The following is a 27229-nucleotide window of genomic DNA, read 5'->3' as shown; positions in this document are numbered from 1 at the left end:
ATGCAGACCTTCCTCAGAACAAACTGATAGAGTAAAAAAGCCCCTGAGTGAGAGTGGCTTTGCAATAGCAACACTGGTTTAACAGTAAAAGCTCTGAAACATTAAAAGGGCGCTAAAGGTGGAGAACCAGTGTGGTGTACTGGTTTAAGTGTTGGACTACAGCTCTGAAGATGAGAGTTTGATTCCCCATTTGAGCATAAAAACTCTTGGGTGCCCTTGGGCAAGTCACAATCTCTCAGCCTCAGAGAATGGCAGTCGCAGAAGAAACTTGCCAAGAAAATCCAATGATAGGTTCACCTTAGGGTCACCAAATGTCAAAAATGACTTGCTCCGTATTGTTAGGTTACTTTGCATCCAAAACCTTGAGATTGTTGAGGAGGGGGGTAGGGACATGGTTTTTTTTTGGGGGGGGGGCTGTGACATAGTATTTTCTTGGTGTATCTGTAGCACAGAACAGCACAAGCATAGGATGATAACAGACATCCCACCACACTCCTTACCAAAAATGTATGAATAGCTCTTTGTGGGACTTCTGGCTCCTCGCTTTTATCATGTTACCATGAGCCAGCCTGGAACAATGTGGAGAGTTTGCTTGGATGACTTGGCCCAAAGCAATGATGTGGTCAGCAGTTGATTCAGGGGCTCAGAAGCTGGTTGTCTTGAATCCTTGCCAAACTTTTCAGAGGAACAAAGAAAGAAATCTGCTGTAGCCCTCTCTGTGTGTTCAGTTTGTTTTCTCCGTTTAGGAAGGTAAACATTTTGACAATCAATCTAGTTCCCCTAGAACAAGCCTGGCAGGTTTGAAAGGGGACTTGGGCAGAATTTGCTTGCTGGCTCTCTTTTACCCACTTAAGTGCTTTGTTGAACATTCTTGAAGCAGAGCTAAAGGAGAGGATGGGGGTCAGCAGGTTTTATAAGTTGCCTTCAGTGCCTTTGTATGCATGGGTGCCACATTTATCCAACCCACTCCACTGCAGAAGAGGTTTAAAACTGGGCACGGGCTGTTTTTTCTTTTCACTGGTATGTTCATCAATCCCATTTTTATGTACATTTTTGTTTTACATTTTAATTATATTTCATTTATTCTCTTTTGTCATAAACAACAAGTCTCATTCTAAAGAAAAACTGGGAAGAAATAGAATGACTTAATTTCATTTCTTTCCGTCTGAATAAATTCGCTCACCTCTTCTGTACTGAAGTTACTGTGTCCTCTGAAAATCTGCTCAGGATGTTTCAGGACTCTCAGGAGCAGAATAGGCCTGTAGCACAGGGAACTGAAGGGGGAATCAAGAAAAAATGCTCACTTTAGCAGAGCCGCCCCCCCCCCCACCTAGATTCAGAAGCCCTCCAGCCTCCAATGACTAGAAAGGCAGTGCTGGCCATAAACTATCACTCAACTGAAGACTTGGGCTTCTCCTATGATATGTTTGGAAGGAGAGCAAGGAAAAAAATGGATCCACATGAACTTGGATCCTACTTACATAATAATATAATATGCTTCCCCGAAAAGTATATTATAGTTTGCCCTGTGTATCCTTGGATTCTTTATACATGGATTCAGTCACCCACAGCTTGAAAATATTACAAAAATGCATACATTCCAAAAAGCAAAACTTAATTCTGCCATTTTATATAAGGGACACCATTTAACTATATCATTCTATTTAACAAGACTTGAGCATCCATTGATTTTGATCCTGGAACCATACCCCAGCAGATACCAAGGGCCCACTGTATAGGGAATCCTGAGGTCTTTTGAAGCCTTCTGGTAGTTTGTCAATGAGAAGATCGTTAATGAACAAACTATCCAGGAAACTAGTTTCTCTTCTGATTCTGATCTTCCCCAACAGTGTGCAGCCAGTAAGGTTTGTTATATGATGCATAGACTCTGTTTGCAATTGTAGTTCCTTGGCCTGGCTCTTCCCTATCCTGCTGGTGTTTGCTGTGCTCCAAGGTTGCTTGGTTTCCTTTCTCAGGAACAGATGGTCCTTCCTCCCATCCCTCTGTTTCTGTGTGCTTTTGGCCTCATCCTGGAGCCTGATTGAAATTGTATATTAAATTATCAAGTGCCCTGCAATCACAAAAATAACTCTCTTTTCCCATCTCATTTTCGGCTGGCTGTTCTTCTGTTGTAACTCTTCTTCATTGGATCTGCTCCAGAAAGAGATGGCTCTAGGCTCCTCTTGAACAAACAGAATTTCTCCAAAAGACTGTTGGATGGTCAGGCAGATTATGAATGTTTTGCCAGGTTGGAACTGAACAATGATAGGGTTTGGCTGTAACTCTTAAAAGAAGTGGGTTATGGAAGCTTGTGGGCAGGACTGGCTTTAGGGGTTTGGGGCACCTGGGTTTAGTGCCAAGGCTTGTGCTACAAGACTCAGATACCACTGTAGCCCTGTGACCTTCTTTCTCTGCTCTGTGTTAATTCCTCTGCTTGACTACTGTGACCACTGACAGTAGGGGTCTTTTTGTTGCATTGCCTTTCCTTCATGATAAAGGTCCCTAAAAATTTAACAAATGAATGGGCAGCAGTAACAGTGAAGAGGAAAGCTACTGTGGTGTAGTGGTTTGACAGTTGGATTACGATTCTGGAGACCAGGATTCAAATCTCCACTCCGCCATAGAAATCCACGGGGAGACCTTGGGCAGGTCACAGTCACCCTCAGAGGAGGGCAAAGGAAACCCCCTCTGAATAAATCTTGTCAAGAAAATCTCATGATAGATGTGCCTTAGGGTAGCCATGAATTGGAAATGACTTGAAGGCACACAACAACAGCAGTGAAGAGGTGGGATTACCTTCTGCCTGCCCTGTGCACACATCCATCAAAACCTCAAACCCACAAACCTGGGGCAGACTGCTTGTAGGGCTAACATTGTCATCCAGTATGACAGGCAGTGGGTGGTTTTCCACATATTTGAGCCTACATCATCCCCACATAACGTGCCCAGTGGCAAAGGACTGTGGGAGTTGTAATCTAAAACATTTGGAAGTTCAAATTTTTTCCACCCTTGAGGTATGGATGGGATGGGTAAGTATTTCATTTAGAAAAATGTAATGTGCCTCTCATCTGAAATGTTCTTCAGGGCTTCTCTTAATTTTTTTAAAAAATCTCAATGTGAATTCTAGGAAGTATGCAAGTTCAAAATGTGCATGTGTCTTAAGATGTTTGAGATATCATATCTGCTTAGCAGTAACTAGAAACAGCTCACTGATTCCTGTTTTGAAGATGATATAGAAGTTACAGTAAGGTGGGGTGAGGAGTCCAAAGATTGTTGGACTGGTGTAGTGGTTTGAGCATTGGATTATAACTGTAGAGACCTGGGTTCAGATCACTGCTCCGCCATGCAAACCCTCTGGGTGACCTTGGGCAAGTCACACTGTCTCGGAGGAAAGCAATGGCAACCTCCTTCTGAACAAACCTTGCCAAGAAAACTCCATTATAGTATCGCCTTAGGGTTGTCATAAATCAGAAATTACTTGAAGGCACACAACAACAACAGCAAAGCTCCCATCATCCATACTTAGCACAGTAAGAGATGCTGGGATTTGGAGTTTAATAATATCTGGAGGGGTACAGTTTTCCAAACCCTGTTGTAAAACAAAGCACTTCAGGTAACATTCCCTTCCCTTCCTTGACAGTTTTTGAGTATGTTTAATGTTTTTGTCACAAATTTGACCACTTCTGAATAAGCGAACATGATGGGAGTGTGCAGTGGGGAGGAATGTGTGCATCTATAAATACAAAATGTCATCTTAATCATTAGGCTGCCCAGTGCTCTTAACTCTTATATGTGGATTTGTCTAAAGGCTTAATTCATATATATCCGGCAGCAGCATTACTTCTGATAGGTGAGAAGTTGCCCTGCTAGCCATCAAACAGCTGTTCTTATATATATTATTTGATTTTATATCTTGCCTTTCTTCCACAAATGGGATTTCAAGGTGGCTTACAATAAAATACATCAAATACAATTAAAACACAAAACAAATTAAAACAGCATTTTAAAAATCCATGTAACTTAAAAAAAAGGCCAGGGCAAATAAAAGTACGGCACCCATCCACCCAAAAGTCACATTTATAGCAAATGAGATTAGTCACTGCTGGCCTGTATAAACAAAAAGGTATTTGCCTGCTGGTAGAGAGGCAGCAAATCTAGCTGTACCTGCCTTTGGAGGGGGTCCCAGAGACCAGGAAACACCAGCAAACACTTAAAAAAAAAACCCTAAGCAAACACTAAAAAAACCTCAGGTACGTCACTTAGGTAACTAAAATTACAGGTACATAATTCCCTCTCCTTTTTCCAAGAGGGAAGCATCATAGGTAATAGATACATTCAAAAGTTTGCTTCTACATGAAACTGACCACAGTCTCCAGCCTGTGGAGGGGGAAAGGGCTTATGGCTCTTCCTCTAAATGAAAGGGGAATGCTACTGTAAGTGTGACCTATGAACTTGCACACAGAGAAGGTAATAGCCCACTGGCTGAACAAGGAATTCCATTGTGGTAACTACACCCATATGCTGTATATTCACGGGACCCTGTTGTGGTTGTTCTGTTGCTCATTTCAAGTTAGCATGTGGGGAACATCTTTTGAGCTCTGCAAAGTTATTATTATTATTATTAAGTTTTATTTATATAGCGCTGTAAATTTACACAGCACTGTACATAAAATCATTTAATTAGACGGTTCCCTGCCTTCATGCTTACAATCTAAGAAGACACGACATAGAAGGAGAAGGGAATGGTTGAGGGGAAGGGGATCAGGTCCAGCATTCTTCTCTCCCTCTGAGGCCTGGACCATGGCAGATGAACAGATGGAGGGATCTGTATCTTAAGGATAGGCCTGATAACATAATTCCTGGTGTTTTAAATTAAGGCAGGGTGGGAATCATGTGGCCTTCAAGATGATGTGGAACTACAATTCCTATCAACTAGTTAACCCTAGCCAATGTGGGGTATGCTGAAAGTTGCAGTACAGTAACACCTGCTGGGTCTCATGATTCCTATTCCTGACATAAAGTACATTATAAAGTGCCTTCATAGGGCACAATTTGTGGAATTGTAAATTTGTACCCACCCACCCTGGTGATAATCCTGCTGGGGTTAACATTAACTAAAATGTCATAGTGTGAATTGGAAACTAGTTAAAAGCCTTTGATCTGTCCATGGGGTGATAATTACTTGTTGAACTCACTCTAGTCTCTGACTTAGACAAATCAGAATTGTGTATGGAGGTTATTATCCCAGGATTAATTGATCTGTGATGCTGGTTTCTGATTTTATGTGCCTATTTGCTTCTAAACAATTAAATGTTCTGCATATAGAAATACACAAAAAGTTGCCCAGTCCTGTGGGATGGAGCTACATTTTAACTCTAGGACTGAGCATGTTAAATTGAGGAGGAAGGAAGTAGATCACCACAAAATAATTCCTTCTACCTGGCCTGGGGCATTTTCTATGATTTCTGGAGTTGTTTCTTCCCTTCTGCTGCAGTAGTGATGCATGATGTGGAAAATGATGAGATGTGCTGGAGTTTTTTAATTAGTTGCATTCATATCTCACCTGCTCTGTGAACAGAAGGTGTTATATAAGGCTCTTCCTTCTCCTAACTGTAATCTCACAACAATAACCCTGTGAGATAGAGCAGGCTGAGAGAATGTAATAGAGGTATGCTCACCTGGTACGTTTTCATGGTATAGTGGGGAATGCAATCAAGATTTCATGTCTGGAATACTGTCTTCATGTATGCATGAGCATAACAGTTATGGTGGTATCCACTGAGTCCTAGTATGAACCCCCCCCCCCACTCCCCCAAGCCCTCACTTACTAGGCAACAGCTATGGTGAGGGGTCTGGTCCTCTATTGCTCAGGAAGTAGCTGACTATCGTTTCTATCCCCTCTCCAGTCATCTCCATTGCAAAAAACAGGTTACATGTTGCATTTCCCTCTCATACTGGAGATTGCCAGAGAGTGGGTAGGAATGGCAGCTAGTTGCTTCCCAGGTGACAGTGGAACAGACCCCCTTCAACTGCAGCAGCTGCTGCCTGCTAAGTAGAGATTGTGGGACTTTCACAGTTACTACACAGCCCCTAAACTAAGGATTGTGAATACATTACAACAGTCATGAGTATGCATTAACTATGATACAGGTTTCTGGCCCTCATCCTCAGATCAGTACAGTAACCATTAAACCATACTGTCTCTCACTAATTTAACATATGTCTGTATATCTGTATATCTGCTGAGAATGGAAAACAGGAGATGAGTTTACAGTGCTTCCTCCACAGTACCAAATTTGACCAGTGCTTATAATCTCAGAAGCATGATACCTGGAGAAATTTCTTGTCCTTTTCTTGAAATGAGTAAGACTTCCCTGAGAGGACGGTTTATCTACATCTGGTCCATGTCAACGAGGTGTGCACAGGGGAATTGTGTCCCAAATACCAGTCTCAAATACACACACACACACGTGCGTACTGATATATAATTCAAACAAATATTGTGCAGCTCTTTCCATCCTAACCAATTTATCTCATTTCCCCACTTTTATCAATATTTGTGCATACTTCTAAAAATAACTGTTCTGCAATCTTTGGCCTTCAGCTGTTCTCCCCCCTTCCCCTGTCTGCTTTTAATGCCTATTTTGTAATTGCCTGCACAGTCCTATTTCCAACATTATCTGCCTCTTTCCTTGTGTAAAGCAGCAGTGGCCCTCTAGACTTTATTTTTTTGGCATACAATTCCCATCAACCCTAGCCAGCAGAGCCAGTGTTGGGAGCAATGGAACTTATAGGCCAAGAATGTATGCAAGTCCAGAATTGTTTATCCCTGTTGTATGCCCTCTGTGTACTTATTTGCATCCAAAGGTGGCATGTATCTGGCTGAATGAAGATCAGTGTAATTTAGAACAAAACAGTTGTTAGCCCCTCTTCCACTTCCTAGCACACATAGTAGAAAGAAGAGGTAGCATTATTAAGAGACGTTGGTTGTCTGTCTTCAAATCACTTCTGATTTATGGCGACCTTAAGGTGGCCCTATCACAGGGTCTTCTTGGCAGAATTTGTTCAGAGAGGGCTTCCCTTTGCCTTCTTCTGAGGCTGAGAGAATGTAACTTGTCCAAGGCAGTTTCCATGGCTGGATGAGGATTTGAACCCAAGTATCCCAGTGTCCTAGTACAGCACTCAAACCACTACATCACATTGGCTGTCATATAGTAGGAGGAGGAGTGGATAACTGAATCCACATGACTGGGTGAATTAAAAACTAGCAAGGAACAAAATGATAGTAAGCAACAAAAATGAAACTTGCAGTCTTACTACATACACAGCTGGGAGTAAGAACCATTAAACATGATGGGCTTCCTTTTGAATAAATATACATAGGATTGGTGCAAATGCCTTGGAACTGAAATTTAATCTTATGTCCTTGGAGGCTAACAGTGAGGGTATTGTACTGTCTTCTAACGAACAGTGCTATAAACAACTTTCCTGTCCTTGGTCTCACATCCTCCCGGTTCCTTGCTCCTCTGCTGAGAAGAGAGGAAACGAAACATCTGCTCAGAAGAGAATGCTTTGTTACTGGCTCCTCCTTGTCCTCAGGAGCTTTTGTGGTTTTCTTCCACATCTTTTACAGGTCTGAACAAGAAAGAAATGACTTGTGGGCATATGGCAGCCTGAAATAGCTGCAACCCTTCTGCCTCCCTGGATCACAGCTGGGAGCACCTAACCAAACCAAGTGAGGTGTTGCAGTCTTTTTAAGTATGGCAGTGCACACTGAACATGATCTTAATATGAAGAAGTAGATCGAGTCTACGAAAGTTTTTGCTACAACTTCTACGCATTTAGTCTGCAGCCTTTGACACCGTTGATCACTGTCTTCTAGTTGATATACTTTCTGACCTTGGGTTCTCAGACTCTGTTCTCGACTGGTTTAGATCTTACTTGTCTGGCAGATCTTTTGCAGTAGTTGCAGGTGGTCAGACTTCTTCTCCTGTTCCCTTATCTGTTGGAGTTCCCCAGGGCTCTGTTCTGGGTCCCCTTCTGTTTTCTCTCTACACACTGTCCTTAGGTAAACTCATCAGCTCTTTTGGTTTTTCCTACCATCTGTATATGCCGATGACACCCAGTTGTATCTTTCCACCCCTGACCTTTCTCCAAGGCTTGAACAGCAAGTTTCGTCTTGCCTCACAGCTGTCTCGCAGTGGATGCGCCATCGGCGTTTGAAGCTCAACATGTCCAAGACGGAGCTTCTTGTCTTTCCTCCTAAGCCCACCCTTCAACACTCCTTTTCTGTCTCTGTGGACAACATTTCTATTCAACCAGTCCAGCAAGCCCGCAGTCTTCGTTTTATCTTTGATTCTTCTGTCGTGTATCCCTCAGATCCAGACCACAGCTAAGGCTTGTAGATTCTTTTTGTACAATATTGCCAAAATCCGACCATTTCTCTCTGCCTCTACTGCCAAGATCCTGGTCCATGCCCTAGTGGTCTCACAACTTGATTACTGTAATGTCCTCCTGGCTGGGCTTCCTCTTTCTCACCTCCATCCTTTAATCTCTGTCCAGCATTCAGCTGCACACATTATCACTTCCACCCACCGCTCTGACCACATCTCTCCTGTGTTGGCATCCCTTCACTGGCTCCCCCTCCCTTTCTGCATTCAGTATAAGCTCCTGCTGTCGACATTTAAAGCCCTCCATGGACTGGCCCCTCCTTTCTTATCAGACCTTCTTTCTCCTCACCTTCCGACTCGGTCCCTCCGTTCTGGTAGTCAAGGTCTGCTGTCTCAGCCCAGGATTTCCTCTGCCCCATCCCGGATTCACCCCTTTTCACTTGCTGCCCCTCACTCCTGGAACTTCCTTCCCCCACAAGCAAGAGCCATCACTTCTTTAAACAGCTTCAAAACGGAGTTGAAAACCATCCTGTTCAGAGAAGCCTTCCCAGGCATTGCATAATTGTCGCTTACTATTTGATGTCCTTTTGGTGCCTGTTTATCAAACCATTTCCTGTATTGCTATGTACTGTATATGCATTATCCTACTTGAGAGTATGTATTTTCCCTGGAAGAAGATTAACCATCCATTATGAAGCCAAGCCCTCCCTCCAGTCCATCTACCTTGGTCCAGGCCTTGGAGGTAGAGAGGAACTGCTGGACCTCTTACCCTTTCTCTCCACCACTCCCTTCTCTTTCTGTGTCATGTCTTTTTAGATTGTAAGCCCGAGGGCAGGGAACCGTCTAACTAAAAAGATTGTATGTACAGCGCTGTGTAAATTTACAGCGCTTCATAAATAAAGGTTAATAATAATAATAGTCTCAAACGTCCTTTTCAGATGCTCCCTAACCCTAGGACTTATTCAGTATGTCATTGAGACAACAGGAGAGTTGTTCCAAACCTTAAGCAACAACTGTAATCCCAATGCTTGCCAGGTTTCTCCAATGACTGTGTCCAAAGAAGCACAGCAAGCCACTCACCAGGTCCACCACCACCGAATCTGAGGAAGATGGAAGGCATGGTCCCATCCCATCTTAAGCCATAAACCCCAGTACTCAAACCCTTGGGGCAGCTCAGCCTCTGAAGCATAGCCTGGAGGATTTGAACAAAGCAATTTTGGAGAAGACCACCTGAACCATCTCATCCCGTGCATACCAAAGGACAATCCTGTGAAAGATTAGGGTGTTGAGCAAGAAACTGAGGACAGCAAGTCAATATGTGGCTTACTTCCCAGTGGCATGCTAGAATTCTCCTTTGCAAATCGTGTCTACCAGCATGTACCCAGAGACTTTGTGTAAGAAAGCCAGCGTGGCGTAGTGGTTTGAGGGTTGGATTACGACTCTGGAGACAAGGGTTTGACTCCCAGCTCAGCCACAAAACCCTTACCTTGGACAAGTCCCACAATTCTCAGCTTCAGAGGATGGAAATGGCAAACCTCCTCTGAACAAATCTTACCAAGAAAACCCTATGACAGGTTTGCCTTAGGGTCACCATAAGTTGAAATTTTCATGCTGGAGAGAAGTGACCAGTGGGGTCCCAAAGGGGTCTGTCTTGGGCTCAGTGCTAGTCAACATCTTTATCAATGACTTGGATGACAAAATTGGGGGTATACTTATCAAGTTTACAGATGACACCAAATAAGGAAGAGTAGCTAATCCTATCCCAGAGGACAGGATCAAAATTCAAAATGACCTGAACAGACTAGAAAGCTGGGCCAAAGCTAACAAAATGAATTTCAACACGGAGAAATGCAAGGTATTGCACTTAGGGTGGAAAAATGAAATGAACAGATATAGGATGGGTGACACCTGGCTGAATGAGACTACGTGTGAAAGGGATCTGGGAGTCCAAGTAGACCACAAATTGAACATGAATCAACAGTGCGATGCGGCAGCTAACAAGGCCGATGCGATTTTAGGTTGCATCAATAAAAGTATAGTGTCTAGATCAAGGGAAGTAATAGTGCCACTCTATTCTGCTCTGGTCAGGCCCCACCTGGAATATTGCGTCCAGTTTTGGGCACCACAATTTAAAAAGGGTTTTGAGAAACTGGAACGTGTCCAAAGGAGGGCAACTAAAATGGTGAAAGGTCTGGAAACCATGTCCTATGAGGAACGACTTAAGGAGTTGAGGATGTTTAGCCTGGAGAAGAGAAGGTTAAGAGGTGATACAATAGCCTTGTTTAAATACTTGAAGGGAAGTCACATTGAGGAGGGAGCTAGCTTGTTTTCTGATGCTCCAGAGACTAGAACCCGGAGCAATGGATGCAAACTGCAGGAAAAGAGATTCCACCTCAACATTAAGAGGAACTTCCTGACAGTAAGGGCTGTTCGACAGTGGAACAGACTCTCTCGGAGTGTAGTGGAGTCTCCTTCCTTGGAGATCTTTAAGCAGAGGCTGGATGGCCATCTGTCGGGAATGCTTTGATTTAGATTTCCTGCATGGCAGGGGGTTGAACTGGAGGGCCCTAGTGGTCTCTTCCAACTCTGTGATTCTATGAAAATGACTTGAAGGCATATAACATACACACACAGAGAGACACACATCCAGGGACTTTGTTCAGTGGCCTGAGCATCTGTATTCTACTGAGACATACTCTGCAGTACTTGAAAAATCAGACAGTGCTTTCATTACTTAAGCAGTCTTGAGCTCTTCATTCATTCATGGTGCAATGGTAGTTCCTTACTTCCCTGGAAATTTGCAGCAGCTTCACAGGCACTTAGCTGCAGCAATTACTCTAGGAAATCCGTACAACAAGTCTTTGTATGACAATATTTATCCTTTGGCTGCTATCAGTCCTCAGGCTTCATTCTTTCCTTCTCAACAATCTTCTGTACATCTCAGCACAAAACTGTAGCAATAGTAACTTCATTTATACCACTTCACACCACACTAAGCAATCTCTAAGCAGTTTACAACTGTAAGCTAATTGCCCCCATCAAGCTGGGTATTCATTTTAGCGACCTCAGAAGGATGCAATGCTGATTCGACCCTGAGCCCCTGTCTGGGAGTGAACTGTCATTTAATCGCTGCACCACTATGGCTGTAGATCCTTCTTTCAAACACAACAAATTATCTTCCTTTAGACTGTGATGTCCTGCAAAATTTAAAACAAAACTAATAAAAATATTAATATTCAAGTTAACCAATGAGCAGTTTTGTTCCTCATTGTTGAATGCTTCAGGTTTGATTAAGGCAAGGCTTTGCTTTTTGTCTCGGGCTCTCATGTCTCCTCCTCCTGTGGCGTTTTCCCCTTGCACCAGAATGTTTCAAAAGCAGCTGTGTCTTGCTCAGAATGATTGTCAGAGCCAAGCAGGGCTGCTGCCACACTGCAGAATTAATGCAATTAGACACCACTTTAACTGTCATGGCTCTATCATGTGAAAATCTGGGATTTGTAGTTTGTTGCGGCACAGAACATTCTGATATAGAAGGCTAAATTGCTCACAAAACTACAAAGCCCAGAATTTCATAGCACTGAGCCATGGGTATTAAAACGGTATCAAACTGCATTAATTCTACTGCTCAAATTGCATGTTCCTTGGCTTGGAGAGAAAGATATTTGTTTTTTGTCCCCTCCCCTGCCTAGGAGTATGGGTTTTGGAGGATTTCAAATCGAAAAAAAGACAGGTCTGATCACAAAAATAGGAAGCACAAATGATCCATGGATGTCATTTCTTCGGGTACTATTTGGGCTCCTGCTATTTAGAGTTCAAATCAATGCAATCAATGTGTAGTAAAAGTGTGTCAATATTCAATGTAACGCTATCAGAACAGAAAAAGTAAACACTGATAAGTTAGATTGTTCATATCTCTTTTCAGATTTTTTTTAAATGCCAGCGTTAACCTTGCTTGTATAATTTCTGTTGGTTCCCCCCCCCCCCCCCCCGATGCTGTGACTGTTTTATAAACTAAAAATTTATTTTTAGCTGCAGTGGGACTTTTTTGTTTTAAAAAATGTGGCAATTGAGGGCCTTCAAAACTTGCATTTTTCCTCCTTTCCTTCCTCCCTGGGATATTGGGGAGGGGTGTGTGTCATTGCTTACAAATAAAAGCATGCACATTTTTCAATGATAGAAGCATACTGTAGATCATTCAGTGGTGCAATTCAGTCCCAACTTCATTTCTTTCTTTTGATACTTATAGGTGTTGAACATTGCTTCACCTGCCTAATTGTTCATATATTGCTACTTTATTGGCCACCAAGATTTTGCTTTCATGGTCTGTGAATTTAAGAATTGTGTTTAACCTTATCTAGGCTGTGAAATTGTCGTGCGTTCCAGAGTGGGAATATATTCAGGACCTGGCAACAAGTTATTCAGTAACATTAGAATCCAAACTATCTTGTTGGCTGTGAAATTGTTGCAAGAATGTCAGTCATTGGAACAGAAATTGGAGGAGAGGGTATCAAAGATGGTCTTACATCTGCGCTTCTGACAAAGATCTTTGTCTTAAGAAATTGTGACAGAGAAGCCCATAATATGAGGTTCTAATTGCGCAAATTTGGCTGTGTATTGTTTGTGTCTGCTATATATGATATGATATGATATGATAGGTATTTGAAGTCCAGCAACGTAGCAGATTTTCCACCATGGTTGAGCAAAGTAGTTTAAACATGTAGGTGATGTGTGTAGTGGTTAGACTAGGACTCTGAAGACCAGGGTTCAAATTCTGCTGGGCCATGAAAACCCACTGGGTGAACTTGGACAAGTCACTCACTCTCAGCCTCAGAGAATGGCCATAGCAAACACCCTCTTATGAAACCTGCCAAGAAAACCCCATGACTGGTTTGCCTTAGGGTCGCCATAAGTCAGAAACAACTTGAAGGCACATAACAACACAGTGCTCATTGGCCTTATATGCCACCTCTATGACCTAATACCCATTCAGTAGAACACAGGATCCTTTTGTCTATCGAGGACAGAGGAGTCTGTTAATGGCTTCTGCTCTAGATGTTCTTTCCTGTCATTACAGAGAACAAAATAAACTTCTGGAGTGGCTGTTGGAGAGATAGGACTCTTCTGTCTATGGAATTGGACAGCCTGTGGGCACATTAAAAGGTTTTTCCTTGTCACAGAAAAATGTCACTGCCTCTTGTGGCTAAAAGGGATTTTTTCTTTAAAACCAGGTTGTGTTCTTGTCCTTGGGCTGGTTTGCACATTGTGTAGTAATATGAGGGGATCTGTGGCCCTCCGGATTTTGCAAAATGGATACCTTTTTAGCAGAGGTGTTTTATGCAACTGCTGCATGAAGATCTTTGTAAAATGTAAAGGTGAGGAACTGTACTCACGACTGAAGACCTTTGAAATAGGAAGCATGTGCTCTTCCATTGAGCTTTTCAGAGTTGTGAGACAGAAAAGCATGCATTCATATGATTCTTCCTCCCACACTGTTCTTTCCATTTCTTTAGTTGTGTTTCACATCTTCTGACTTCAGTAAGCAACCCAGTAACTAGTGTGATCACTATTCAAGGGGGGAGGGGACGCTACAGTTCTGTGTTCATACTTTTTGCATAGTTCTGATTCTGGCCTTTCTAAATATAAATTATGAGATGACTGGACAAGGAATGTGCTGACTCTAAACGGTTATGTTTGCACAAAATCTGAAGTCAGAACTGACCTTGTGTTTTCAAGAAAATAAGCTCACAAGCTGCTTATTTGCTCCCATTTGCTTCCTCCTATGAGTGTCTATTTGAGAGTGCATAACAGATGGTTCATGGGTGGCATGTAGCCACAGTCACCTGTTGTTGAGTTCCCCAGAGGCTTTCCATTTTTTTTACATAAAATAGAAAATCGCATTCTTTGTATCCTCTGTGAAATGCTATTTATCTTTACAACCATATTGCAACTCCCCCCCCCCCTCCACATTTTTAAGTGGAAAAGAGGAAAATGTTAAAGAGGAAAAAGCCTTCTGATCACTCATGTCATGGTTTTGTTGGAAAGTAGAAATGCAGCTTTGGTAGACATAATTGACCTCCAAATCCTCCAGAGTGGTTCAGACACTGGAGTGTAGTGCCTAGATTAAGGGAAGTAATAATAACACTCTATTCTTTTTTGGTCAGATCTCACCTGAAAAACTGTGTCCAGTTCTGGGAACCACAATTCAAGAGGGATATTGACAAACTGGAGTCTGATGTTGGTGTTGCACTTGAGGAGTGACAAGCCAAGTGCTGAATTCTGTTGACTTCACCATCAATTTCAGGTTATATTTTAGCTGAACTAGGTTTCATGGCCCTATAACTGGTGTCAGTTCAAAGCCAAGCTCAGGATGATTGGCAGAAGGTTTCTGATTCCCTTTTAAAAAAAACAATAAAAATAGCAGAAATAAAATTATCTCTGTGCTGTAAGTGATACTGCTGAAATATAGAAAGATTAGGATAACCAGGCTTGGATTTGGGCCAGCATCAGATAGTGGTTTCCAAGTCAGTGAGTCAGTGAACCCCCTCCAGGGTTTTATCTGAATTTTAAAGGAGCTTACCAGTACATTGAACCTATTTTGAAAATAGGATCTAGACCATTGAATTGGGAAGGGAATGCTGGTGACTTTCATTTGAACTGGCTTTGGGCTTCTGACTAAGCCCTAAGGACCTGTGGTTGCTTCCCCATCTGTACTAGGGCATCCTTGTATTTGTTTGTTACCATGACAGTTTAACTGCAGGAAGACAGCTGCAACAAACCAGGTGCGGCTTAGGACTGCAGAACCATAACTGAGTGGGGAGCAGGTGCCAGACGCCTGCAAAGAAGCAGCTGCCTGGCTTCACTGGATTCACATCTTGTCAGTTCCACCTACATACATGCAGGTTTTCTCTTCCATGCTTGGTACTGTCTCTCTCCTCAAAACAGCCTTAGGTTGAGTCTCCCTTATCTGAAGTGCTTGGGAGTAGAGGTGTTTTGGATTTTGGAAAAATTTTTGGATTTTGGAATATTTGCACATACATGATGAGATATCTTGGAGATTGGACCCAAGTTTAAACATGAAATGCATTTATGTTTTGTATACACCTTATACACATAGCCTAACAGTAGTTTTATATACAGTATTTTTAATAATTTTGTGTATGAAACACAAAACCATCAAAAAGCAAAGGTGTCACTATCTCAGCCACTCATGTGGACAATTTTGGATTTTGGAGTATTTCGGATTTCAAAATTCTGTATATGGGGGACCCAACCCATTCTCCAGTTTTGAATTGGGATTCCACATTCTTCCAATGCCCTAATTTTCTTATAATTGTGGTCCAGTTAACCCAGACCTTAGAAAATTTCCTTTTGGACTCAGAACTTCCAGAATCCATCTCATTTAACATGGTCACTGACCCTATTGGTTGAGGAGATATTAGAGTTGTAGCCCTTAAAGGTAACTTTTTAAGCTCCTCAATTAACCTAGCAGGTTTGACCATGGCAAGAAAACTTCCAGTTCTGCCTGTTTACAATGTGTTTCCCCATGCTCCTGGAGGAAAAAAGTTAACATCCGGCTGTTTGATCTTCTTTTCCTGGAACTAACATTTTGACTTCAGCCATAGACAGATTTGTGCTTCTTGAGCCAAAAAAACCTTCCCATCCTGATGTCTGCACCAAGGTGACCCACATTCTATGCCAAGGAATTTGTTCTGTTGTGCCAAAATTTTGTTGTTATTTTCTTTTTTTGAACAGGACTTTTAAAAATGGAAGCCTGTGAGTGATTCAGAGGAATGAAGGTCAAACTCTAAAGAGACAGGCACTGTGGATTAGTGATAGGATAGGGAGGGGAGATAATGTATAATATTAACCAAGGCTTCTTCCTACAGCCCATCACTAAACTATAGAATTTTCTACCACAAGGAGATGTAGCCCACCAACTCAAAGAACTGTAATATGGGATTAGTATAATGAATGGAGGAGAAGGCTATCAATGGCTCTTTATTGTGATGGCTATATATTACCCTCAGTGTCAGGAGTTAGTGTGTTTCTGTCTATCTGTTACTGGTGAGCACTGGGCGAAAGGTGCAATTGCCTTCACCTCCAGCTTTGGAGCTTTCTAGCTGTGAACCTTGTGGGAACAGAATGCTGGTCTAGATAGGCTTTTGGTCTGATCCAGCTGGGCCCTTTGGGTGTTCTTAAAGTACCAGGGCTCCATCTTCTCTCATTCACAATCTACTACAGTCCCTGTTGATCTCCTCTCCAGCATCTTCAGATTTCATCAAATAATATATTGGCTGGCATCTGACATCAGGTTTGCATCATGCATATACTTGCAGGGTTGTTGTGTTAACATTGCCCTTCTGCTGACTACATTGTGCAACCAGTTGGGTATCTGCCAGTGTGACTGCTTATTGTTCTGTTGTATACTGAGGAATTCCCAGTTGCTGTTTCTAGAATCCCAGTGAATAAAGTGTTAAACTGAAGGCACTGAGAAATAGTTGTGCACCAGCCAAATATGTGCAACTGCATGGCTGGAATCCTGGTTTTTTCGGCTCTCACAAGAGAAGGTCCATTGAATTGTGAGTCAACACCTAGATAAACCAATCATTCCTTAAGTTTCACCAGCTCTACTTCAGTCACAACTAAGAATAGAATAGAATAATAGAATCATGGAGTAGGAAGACATCACAAGAACTATCCAGTCCAACCCCCTGCAGTATGGGAATATACAGTCAAAGAACTCCCAAGAGATGGCCCTCCAGCCTTCATTTAAAAACTTCCAAAGGAGACTCCACCACTCTCCAAGACAACATATTCCACTGTCGAACAGCTCTTGCTGTACATAGGATTGGAGCACTTGTCAAATGGCCACTGTAAGCAACCATGAACTGAGTACATCCATTGTACAACAACCAAAAATAGTAGAACTGCATACGTGTAAGAAATCTTGTCCAGGAATAGGCCACCAAGATGATTCCATCCATTGTCTCCATGTATTTAAACCAGTGGTGGATTCCTTCCAAAATTCAGAAGGCTGTAATTTTTTTCCCTTTGGAGGTCCAAAGGCTTGCAGCCACCCAACTGGAAGTGATGATAAGTCACTTCCAGTCACCCTTAGGCTGCTCTAGGGTGATTAGCAGGAGTGAGGGCTTTTTCAGTGAGTGGCACACTCCTAAACATTCTACAACTCCACAAATGCGTTTTTGACATCTTGAGGTCTCTTTTGGCCTGAGAGGTCAATGGATATAAGGCCTCATCCATGGGCAACTTCCAAGCCTGGTTTAAACTTTTCTTTAGAGTCTGAGAAAATGGGAACTGGGGTCATTTTCTTTATAAGGCTTTCAACAGCAAGCAGGAGTCTGGTTTAGGTACTTGGTCCTGTGCTTGTAAGATAATTACACAGAGTCATAAATATATAAAACCTTAGTTGTGGGTTTTAGAAGAGGGGGTACACTAAAGAATCTCTGTAGTAAACGGAGGTTATGTTATACATGCACAAGCATGTGTGCTTGTATGCATGCAAGTTCTTCTAATGGTGATTCAGATCTTTATATACATAACGAGATATTTTGGAGATGAGACCCATGTCTAAACATGAAATTCATTTACATTTCTTATAAACCGTACCATATAATGTGTAAAATTAAAACTCAGTTATATTGTTCAAGTGCCTGTATCTACCCTGTCTTGTGTCTCTAAATACATGCTCATTTGGGAGAGAGAGGAACATACAGGAAAATGAACATCAATATAAAATTGAGTTGTTAACTCTGTTTGATTTTTCCTATGTTTCACTTGGGTTGCTTTGCACTTTTGGTTAAAACACTGCAGATAAAAATTATAAAAACTGAAAAAAGTTTTTTAAAAGTGTTGGAATCAGACATTACAACAATTATATAACCTTAAAACAGAAAACTTGCAAGGCCATTCTAATTCTATATTTGTGTTTAATAAAATCAAGAGCAGGAAGACAGTTGGCATGAACAAGCTACAATGCTAGCAGAGGAGATTAAAGTAGGACTGCCAGATGCCATCAACCCAAAGCTATTCTAAAAACAACAGCTTTTGCCTGCTGAGGGAAGGGCTGTAAGAGAGGGGGGCAGGCAGGCACCACAAGGAGGTTTTGTTTCAAAGTCCAGCCACAGCCTCTGGGAAGTTCTTCCAATGGCTTCCGTGTAAGTGGAGCATTGTATCTGCTCTGGATTTGATCTTTAAAGGAACTTTCAAATGTGCTGATCCTGCTCTGGGTGAGGGTTGGATAGCACCTTGGATAGACTGAAAGCAGATTCACTATCCCAGTGGCATGGAAGTCACTAGCTGCCATGACTGTCTCCTAGACCCCATGTCAACAGACCAGAGAGACCAAATGGAACTCATAAAATGATCCCAAGTTAATACTTTAATGAGCAGACAAGTTCACACAGGGCTGAGTTACCCCTTATGTTAAATACTAGCTGTACAAGTACAAGTATCAATATTATTATGCAGGTGAACCCTGTATAATAATGTATAAGTAGGAGACCACCATGTATAGGAGATGTTTTAAACCTACACACCCATCCAATTCATGGGGCTTAAAATGAGAGAGAAGAGCTCAGATGATGCTGACTGAGATTGTTCTTCTTTCTAAGTCCTTGTGTATATGTGGGGAATTGAGATTTTTCTTCTTTCCAAGCCCTTGTACAGTATATATCTGGGGAAGGGGCAATTTAAGAGCAAAATCATCCTGGGGGAAGGTTTTGTTCTCGCCTCCCTTGGTGTGGTGGTCCTGATCCACATCAGCTGCAAGCTAAGGCTCAACTGCAAGCTTAAGTATTTGTTTCCTATGATCATCTAGTCATAGGATTCTCACCTTTTCTCTATTAACAACTTTTTGGGCTGATGTTGTTTTTGTTATGTACCAACAGCACCCTATCCACACACACACAGATGCACACCCACGTGCACAATTGTACATACAGTCACAACCTACAGCAGCTTCTCCAGTCTCTGGAAGAGACCATCATTCTGTGTTTACAAGCCTACAAATTCTTATTAGTCTCATGATTTTGCCGAGGAATAGGAAGGGTGTGGTGTCATGTTCGGTCAGTTGTGGCTTGAGAATCTTGAAGGAGATCAGCTGCTTTTCTCATGTCACCAGTCATCCCCCCATCTCTTGCCATGCCTCTTCTCTCCCTTCCTCCTCCATACCCCCCCCCCCCCTTCTTAGCCAGCAGATAAGAAAGCTGCTTCACCAGACAGCTGATCCACTTATGGACAATGAATGACTAGGCAGCATGATCTCTGTGCTCTCAGGCTGTGAGTCAAGCTCCCCTTCGTGTGCAGCCTCCCATTCCTGGAGTATATTCCACTTTATCTTTTCTTGATAACGTTGCTGTTTATTCTATGGGTCCTGAAATCCTAAATATTTGGAGAAGGGCTTCTTAATTTGAGCAAGGCTACCTTTGCACCTCAAATTGTTTGGCTTCTGTATTCTAAAATAGGTCTAGATATAATATGCAGTCCAAAGTTGCTAGAGACACCATTCTCTCTCTCATTGTCTATTCAGAGATAAGCCTCACTGAATTCAGTGGGAATTTCTCTCCAGTAATTTATATGTCTAGGATTGTAATCTTTATTATTATCTTTTCCCATAAGCTTTGCATTTAGACATAGGTCATTGACTTGCCAACAAGTGGAGCAATAAGTGGATTCTGTCAATATTTGAAAGATGTAGGCAGACAAGCATGACAGTTGTGTAGCAATCTCCTGAAAACTCCTCTTGCCACACCCACTGCTAAATTCAGCCGCTGGCTTTAAAAAGCAAGAGCTCCAAATGATTGGGCGGCATATAAATAAATCCTATTATTACTGGGGATTTTAGGATGCGTTGGACTCTCCTGCCCATGTGTATTTGGATGGGGAACCTCAAATCCTGGGGCTGAATCAGACCCTCTTGGTTTCCCAGTCAGGCCCTTTGGGGGTCCCATGAATAGCTAAACCTCCATTCCCCATGACACAGTCATTTGCGATTTTGCCAGGTTTTGAATGGGTTTCCACATTCTAAAAGCTGGAATTCATCTCCTAAGGCTGAATAATTGGAAGTGAGTTAAACTGTGCTGTTAATTTTGGTTCTATCTTTATGACTTTGGCACCACCCATCCCTGAAATGCAGCCCTCCACAAGGATAGCACTGAAATTGAGTTTGGCCTTCAGTGATTCCCCACCCTTGATGCATATAGGATAATCTATCCCATTCTAAATAATTATGGTATCCTGAAGTGTTATGCTACAGATCACATCATCCGCAGCAAGCATACCAAGAATTACGGGGGTCGTAGGCCAACACATTTGGAAGGCTGGGGAAGGCTTTGTACCAGATAATTTCTTTTATGTAGCAAAACTGTAGTTAAGTGGAAAATGCCAACATCTTTTGCTGTACACATTTTGCAGGATGGTGAAGGTCTGGCAGGTGTTGGTGGTGGTAGGACAGGAGAGTTTCTGTTGTGTTCAGGAGGCCCCAATCCGTATGTCCCTTATTACTGAAGCTAATCAATATTTCTTTTTCTTTCTAGGTCAGTTTCCCAGATGTTGAAAAAGCTGAATGGCTCAACAAGGTGAGAAGGAGTGCATTTCAACTCTTTTTCCCCAGCCATGGCTGCAGTACAAACACTAACACTATCTGTCTTTCTCTGTGATAGATTCTGGCCCAGGCTTGGCCATTCTTTGGCCAATACATGGAGAAGTTACTGGTGGAGAACATTGCTCCAAGCATCCGGGCTTCCAACACCCATCTGCAGACTTTCACCTTCACCAAGGTTGACATGGGAGAGAAGGTAACAGTCAAAAGAAGATGATTATGTCAAAATAAATGGAGGAAGAACCCCACCCATGGGATAAGCTCAGTTCATTTACTCTCAGTAAAACTGGGCCCTTGGTGTTCATGGGGTCTTGTTTCCAGGAGCCCCCATGGATACCAACATCCTTAAATCCCACTAAGTAAAATGATGTCCCTTATATAAAATTGCAAAATTAAGGATAGCCATGGATGGTTGAATCTGTGGGTGCGGAATCTGTGGATATGGAGGGCCGAGTGTTGTCACGCAACCATCCTTCTCAAATATACAATGACTGTGTAATTCTTCAGGTGTCACCAACTTGTTGCATAACATCTTCTGTAAGCTGTGTCAACTTCTATACAATACCCTTATGTATTTATTTGCCTATTTAATTGAATAAATGTTGTCTCACATTTCTACACCAAAATGTAAAATCAAGACTGCTCACAAAAACACAACTACAATTTATAAATTACCCACCAGAAATAAGACCTAGCAATCAAGGCACCAGTTAAGGCTAAAGCCCTATACACACTTATTTGAGAACAAATCCCATTGATTTCAGTAGACTTAGGACTGGAACAGACTGGCATAAAAAGCCAGCTTCCAGCTGGTTTGAGAGCATGGTGTGCAAACGACGCATGCCCCGAAGACGCCCCAAAGCCGGCTTCAAGCCACCTGTCCATTTACATGGGGGTTGCCTTTCGGGCACTCCGACAGCACAGCGTTTATACTCTGCACACCACCAGAGCACCTTAAAATCAGCTTCCCACTGCAGCAGGGCAGAAAAACCAGCTTTTTGCCAGAACAAATAGGAGTGGCTGTTTGCCGGTCCTCTTTCGGCCAGCAAAAAGGTGGATTGGGGCAGCGGCATGCAGTTGCCGTGGCCCCAATCCAGCTTTCTCAGGTGTGGCTTGAAGCTGCCCCTTCAGAGCAATCTGTTTTGCCCCTTAATTCATCAGGGCCGGTTTGTTGAATAGGCAATCTGCATTAGGTGGCAGGTGTTGGGGGCAAACAGTGGGAGCCCCAAGTCATTGCCTGTAAGCTTTTTACCCATTCCCCTCCTTGGAGAACAAACTGGTGTGTTCCATATAGCCTGTGCCACTACACAAGCTTGCTGCTGTTAGCACTGCCAGTCTAGTAGAGGACTGCCAGCCTAGCCAGCTTCAGTACATGGAGTGGAGTGGTTTGCCATTTTGTAAGCAGTAAAATGTCTGAGATTGAGCCCCTATAATTCTGAACAATTATAAAACTCTGCTATGAAATGGCCTAATTAAAAAGGGGAAAGGGTGATATTTTAAAGTGTTTTTTAAAAAAAAAGAAAAAGGGAAAAGAAAAATAGGCTTGGATTCAGACTAACCTAGATGAGCTCAGACCCTGCAGGAAATTAGTGAAGCTGGCCATAACTACCGTCATTTGTCCCAACTCATTTCAGTGGGACCTAGGTTCACTAAACTTAGTCTGCATGTGAGAAATGGTTCCCAAAGAAAAATTAGTTCAAAATAACAAAAGCATCCAAACTGTTTTCCAATACTATGTTTCTGTGATTCTATGCTGCAGATTCTTGTACTAGCAGGGGGTTGATCTGGATTAGATGGCCCTTGGGATCCTCCCCGCTCTCAAATTGCCATAAGTGACATACAGTGTTTCACATGCCATTAGCTGTAACATATTTAAAAGTCATGCTTGCAAAGATTTAATTAAAAACAATAGTAAATGTTGTTATGAATATTTAATCTGCTGTCCTGTTAAATTGGGAGTAAGTCCCATAGAGCTCAGTGGATTTTGCACCTCAGCTATAGGTTTGCACTGTGTGTAAACTGACTAGAAAAAAAGGATTGTGTTAAACCAGCCACTCACTGGGAGGTGGCTTCTTCAATTTTGGATGAATATTTACTACCAGCATTGAAGGGGTTTATAGAGACAGAGTGATACAGTGGTTCAGATTCCCACTCAACCAAGGAAACCTACTGGGTGACCTTGGGCAAGTCAGACTCAGCTTCAGAAGAGGGCAAAGGTAACCCACTTCTGAACAAATCTTGACAAGAAAACCTCATGATAAGTTCAACTTAGTATCACCATAAATTGAAAGCGACTTCAAGGAACATAGCAAACAATGGATGTTTTATTACATTAAGTTCAGAACTACAACACAGTTAGGCCAAAAACAGGTTTTACACCACTTTTCCCCCTTCCTTTGTAACTACGTCCCCAGCATTAAGAATTGCAGCACAAAAGTGAGTCTATATAATATGGAAATTAGAGCAGCCTTCCCCATCCTGCTGCTCTCTAGAAGTGTTACTCTACAGCTTTTGTGGAAATCTTTGTGGGCATACCACCAGTGGTGTTTCCATGGGTGGTAGGCCACATAAATAAGCTGTTCTGACAATACATCAGGGACAACCTTAAATTTCCTGGGTTCAAAACCTCTCCACTTTTCCAGAACCACATCTTGAAACTGGTGTAATTTGTTTCTCTGCCACTGAAACCAAGTAACAAGGATGCTCCACCCACTCCCAAAGGACTGGAAGAAAGACAAACTCTTGTGGGACCCTGATCAGAAGAAACTAGGAGAGCTTTAAAAGTGTGAATTGGTTGCAAATGTATGCCTTCCCTCTACCCAAGGTTACTCTGTTAGTTGTTTATTTTGCATATATTTTATCTTTCAGGAGGGGAGGGCATGTTTTTGGACTACACCTCCATACTGACTAGAGGATTCTGTGAGTTGTAGTCCAAAAAAGTAAAATGCCCAAACTCTGCTCCTGGGAAGATCTTCATCTGATATCTGGGACACAACAGTTTTCAGAGTGCATGGGGTTGGAGGGAAAGAACTCACCTCCACTGGCTTTTTCATATGCATAAAGAGTGAAGTTAGTAGTGATGAAGTGTTCTTACTTAGCGCCTCATTAGCATAGCTGGGACAAAAAGGTACACAAGTATAAGTACATGCCCTAGTGGTCTCACGACTTGATTACTGTAACATCCTCCTGGCTGGGCTTCCTCTTTCTCACCTCCATCCTTTAATCTCTGTCCAGCATTCAGCTGCATGCATTATCACATCCGCCCACCGCTCTGACCATATCTCTCCTGTGTTGGCATCCCTTCACTGGCTCCCCCTCCCTTTCCGCATTCAGTACAAGCTCCTGTTGTCGACGTTTAAAGCCCTCCATGGACTGGCCCCTCCTTACTTATCAGACGTTCTTTCTCCTCACCTTCCCACCAGGGCCCTCCGTTCTGGTAGTCAAGGCCTGCTGTCTCAGCCCAGGATTTCCTCTGCCCCATCCCAGATTCGCCCCTTTTCACTTGCTGCCCCTCACTCCTGGAACCTTCTTCCCCCACAAGCAAGAGCCATCACTTCTTTAAACAGCTTCAAAATGGAGTTGAAAACCATCCTGTTCAGAGAAGCCTTCCCAGGCATTGCATAATTGTCGCTTACTATTTGATGTTCTTTGGTGCCTGTTTATCAAACCATTTCCTGTATTGCTATGTACTGTATATGTATTATCCTACTTGAGAGTATGTATTTTCCCTGGAAGAAGATTAACCATCCATTATGAAGCCAAGCCCTCCCTCCAGTCCATCTGCCTTGGTCCAGGCCTTGGAGGTAGAGAGGAACTGCTGGACCTCTTACCCTTTCCCTCCACCACTCCCTTCTCCTTCTGTGTCATGTCTTTTTAGATTGTAAGCCCGAGGGCAGGGAACCGTCTAACTAAAAAGACTGTATGTACAGCGCTGTGTAAATTTACAGCGATTCATAAATAAAGGTTAATAATAATAATAATAATTCATTGTCTTAGTGCTGGTCTTATAACACCCTTATATCTGGTTGGTAGATCTTGATCTTCTGTTCTTGGAAGCAATAAAATCAGAAAATCCCTGTAAAATATATTCACCAAAAGGAACAGTATGTTCTGTTTATGTACAGGTTTGCTATAGATGTGTGTCTGGTAACCTGTATTCCAGACAGTGAGAGCATCTTATCCCATAGTAATGAGCTATCACTAAGAAGGTCACAGGAGGCTGACCTACTCAGAGGCATCTGTGTCTCACAACTTGCCGAGGGACCAAAGAGTTATTAAAGCCAAATGCAACCTAGCATCCACAGTCATTGAATTAGTTGCTTGGAACATACTGAGAAATATGGCAAAGGGGGCAGGAAGTAATGTCATGCATTTTTTTTAAAAAATGTTCCAGTAATGATGTTTCTTCTTCTTACAGCCCCTCAAGGTCATTGGAGTCAAGGTACACACTGGCCGGAACAAGAAGCAAATCTTGCTGGACCTAAACATCAGGTGAATAGTGAGGTTTAGCTATACTGCTGTGTGTGTGTTAGCTCTATTCTCAGAACAGAGGTAATGAAAATAGATTGTACATTACTGAAAGACTAGCAAAGTATTTGTCACATTGACATGTTGTATTTTGGTAGTTGGGTCTTCTCTGCTACTTTTTCTGGGGGAGCACACACCTTGAGGCACGCTTTGTCCTGCATCGAGGTGTATGAGCTGCATTGCAGATGGAAAAGCAATTTCTTTTCCTCTGGGGCAGCCCAGTTTGGCCCTTTGCAAGGTTGCTTTGCTTTAAAAGAAGCAGGTGTCACCTAGCAGGAGAGACAAGACTCTAATGGGCCTCCAAGAAGCTGGTTTGAGGACAGGCAATGTTTATCCCTACGATCAGAGCAAAGACTCATGGTCTCCTGCAGTCTTTGCACATGCGAGATGCCTGCTGTGTATCATAGAATCATAAGAGTTGGAAGAGACCACAAGGGCAATCCAGTCCAATCCCCTGCCATGCAGGAAATCTCAATCAAAGCATCCCCAACAGATGGCCATCCAGCCTCTGCTTAAGGACCTCCAAGGAAGGAGACTCCACTGCACTCCGAGGAAGTGTATTCCACTGTCAAACAGCCCTTACTGTCAGGAAGTTCCTCCTAATGTTGAGGTGGAATCTCTTTTCCTGTAGCTTGCATCCATTGCTCCAGGGCCTGTTCTCTGGAGCAGCAGAAAACAAGCTTGCTCCCTCCTGAATATGACATCCTTTCAAGTGTTTAAACAGGGCTACCATATCACCTCTTAACCTTCTCTTCTCCAGGCTAAACATCCCCAGCTCCCTAAATCATTCTTCATAGGACATGGTTTTAAGACACTTCACCATTTTGGTCGCCCTCCTTTGGACACGCTCTAGTTTCTCAATGTCCTTTTTGAATTGTGGTGCCCAGAACTGTACACAATATTCCAGGTGGGGCCTGACCAGAGCAGAATAGAGTTGCACTATTACTTCCCTTGATCTAGACACTATACTTTTATTGATACAGCCTAAAATTTCATTGGCCTTTTTAGCTTCTGCATCACACTGTTGACTCATGTTCAATATATGGTCTACTTGGACTCCAAGATCCCTTTCACATGTAGTTTCATTCAGCCAGGTGTCCCCCTTCGTATATCTGTGCATTTCATTTTCCTGTCCTAAGTGCAATACCTTACATTTTTCCCTGTTGAAGTTCATTTTGTTAGCTGTGGCCCAACTTTCTAGTCTATTCAGGTCATTTTGAATTTTAATCCTGTCCTCTGGTGTGTTAGCTATTCCTCCTAATTTGGTGTCAACTGCAAATTTGATGACTATGCCCCCAATTCTGTCATCCAAGTCATTGATAAAGATGTTGAATAGCACTGTGCCCAGGACAGACCCCTGTGGGACCCCACTGCTCTCCAGGATGAAAAGGAGCCATTGCTGAGCACCCTTTGGGTTCGGCCAGTCAACCAATTACAAATCCATGTAACCATTACTTTGTAAATCTTACCCCAGGACAGGAGAGCATACCAAATATTGGAAAACTTATTTTGGGGGCCTACGACTCCCAGAATCCTCCATGGAGGAGTTTCAAGTAATGTTTCCAAACTCATGGAAACATAAAATCAGCAGCCCCACTAATTTAAGTTTCCCAAGGCTTCAGCCTTTGATAAGGAAACAAAAATATTAACTATCAAAAACATCAAAGCCAAGTCTGTTAGGGTCTAGCTTTAA

General features: G+C 42.6%; 1 protein-coding gene across 4 annotated transcripts in view; it reads left to right on the top strand.

The window, feature by feature from the left end:
- Positions 1-27229, top strand: part of ESYT1 (extended synaptotagmin 1) — a 93573-nt gene that overhangs the window by 17426 nt on the left and 48918 nt on the right. For 3 of the 4 annotated variants that reach the window (XM_089479656.1, XM_089479662.1, XM_089479677.1), the window contains exons 2-4: positions 20945-20986; positions 21071-21205; positions 25427-25500. In XM_089479656.1, the coding sequence (XP_089335782.1) occupies positions 20945-20986; positions 21071-21205; positions 25427-25500 (251 nt within the window). Of the gene's footprint in view, positions 1-14574; positions 14692-20944; positions 20987-21070; positions 21206-25426; positions 25501-27229 lie in introns of those variants that run through there. The other variant, XM_089479670.1, reaches the window with a different exon arrangement.

Source organism: Sceloporus occidentalis, unplaced genomic scaffold (assembly GCF_023333645.1).
Source record: "Sceloporus occidentalis isolate IW3139 unplaced genomic scaffold, rSceOcc1.0.p SCAF_1, whole genome shotgun sequence".
Classification (NCBI taxonomy): domain Eukaryota; kingdom Metazoa; phylum Chordata; class Lepidosauria; order Squamata; family Phrynosomatidae; genus Sceloporus; species Sceloporus occidentalis.
Note: the sequence above shows the minus strand (reverse complement) of the source record. Positions and strands in the feature narration are given on the sequence as shown.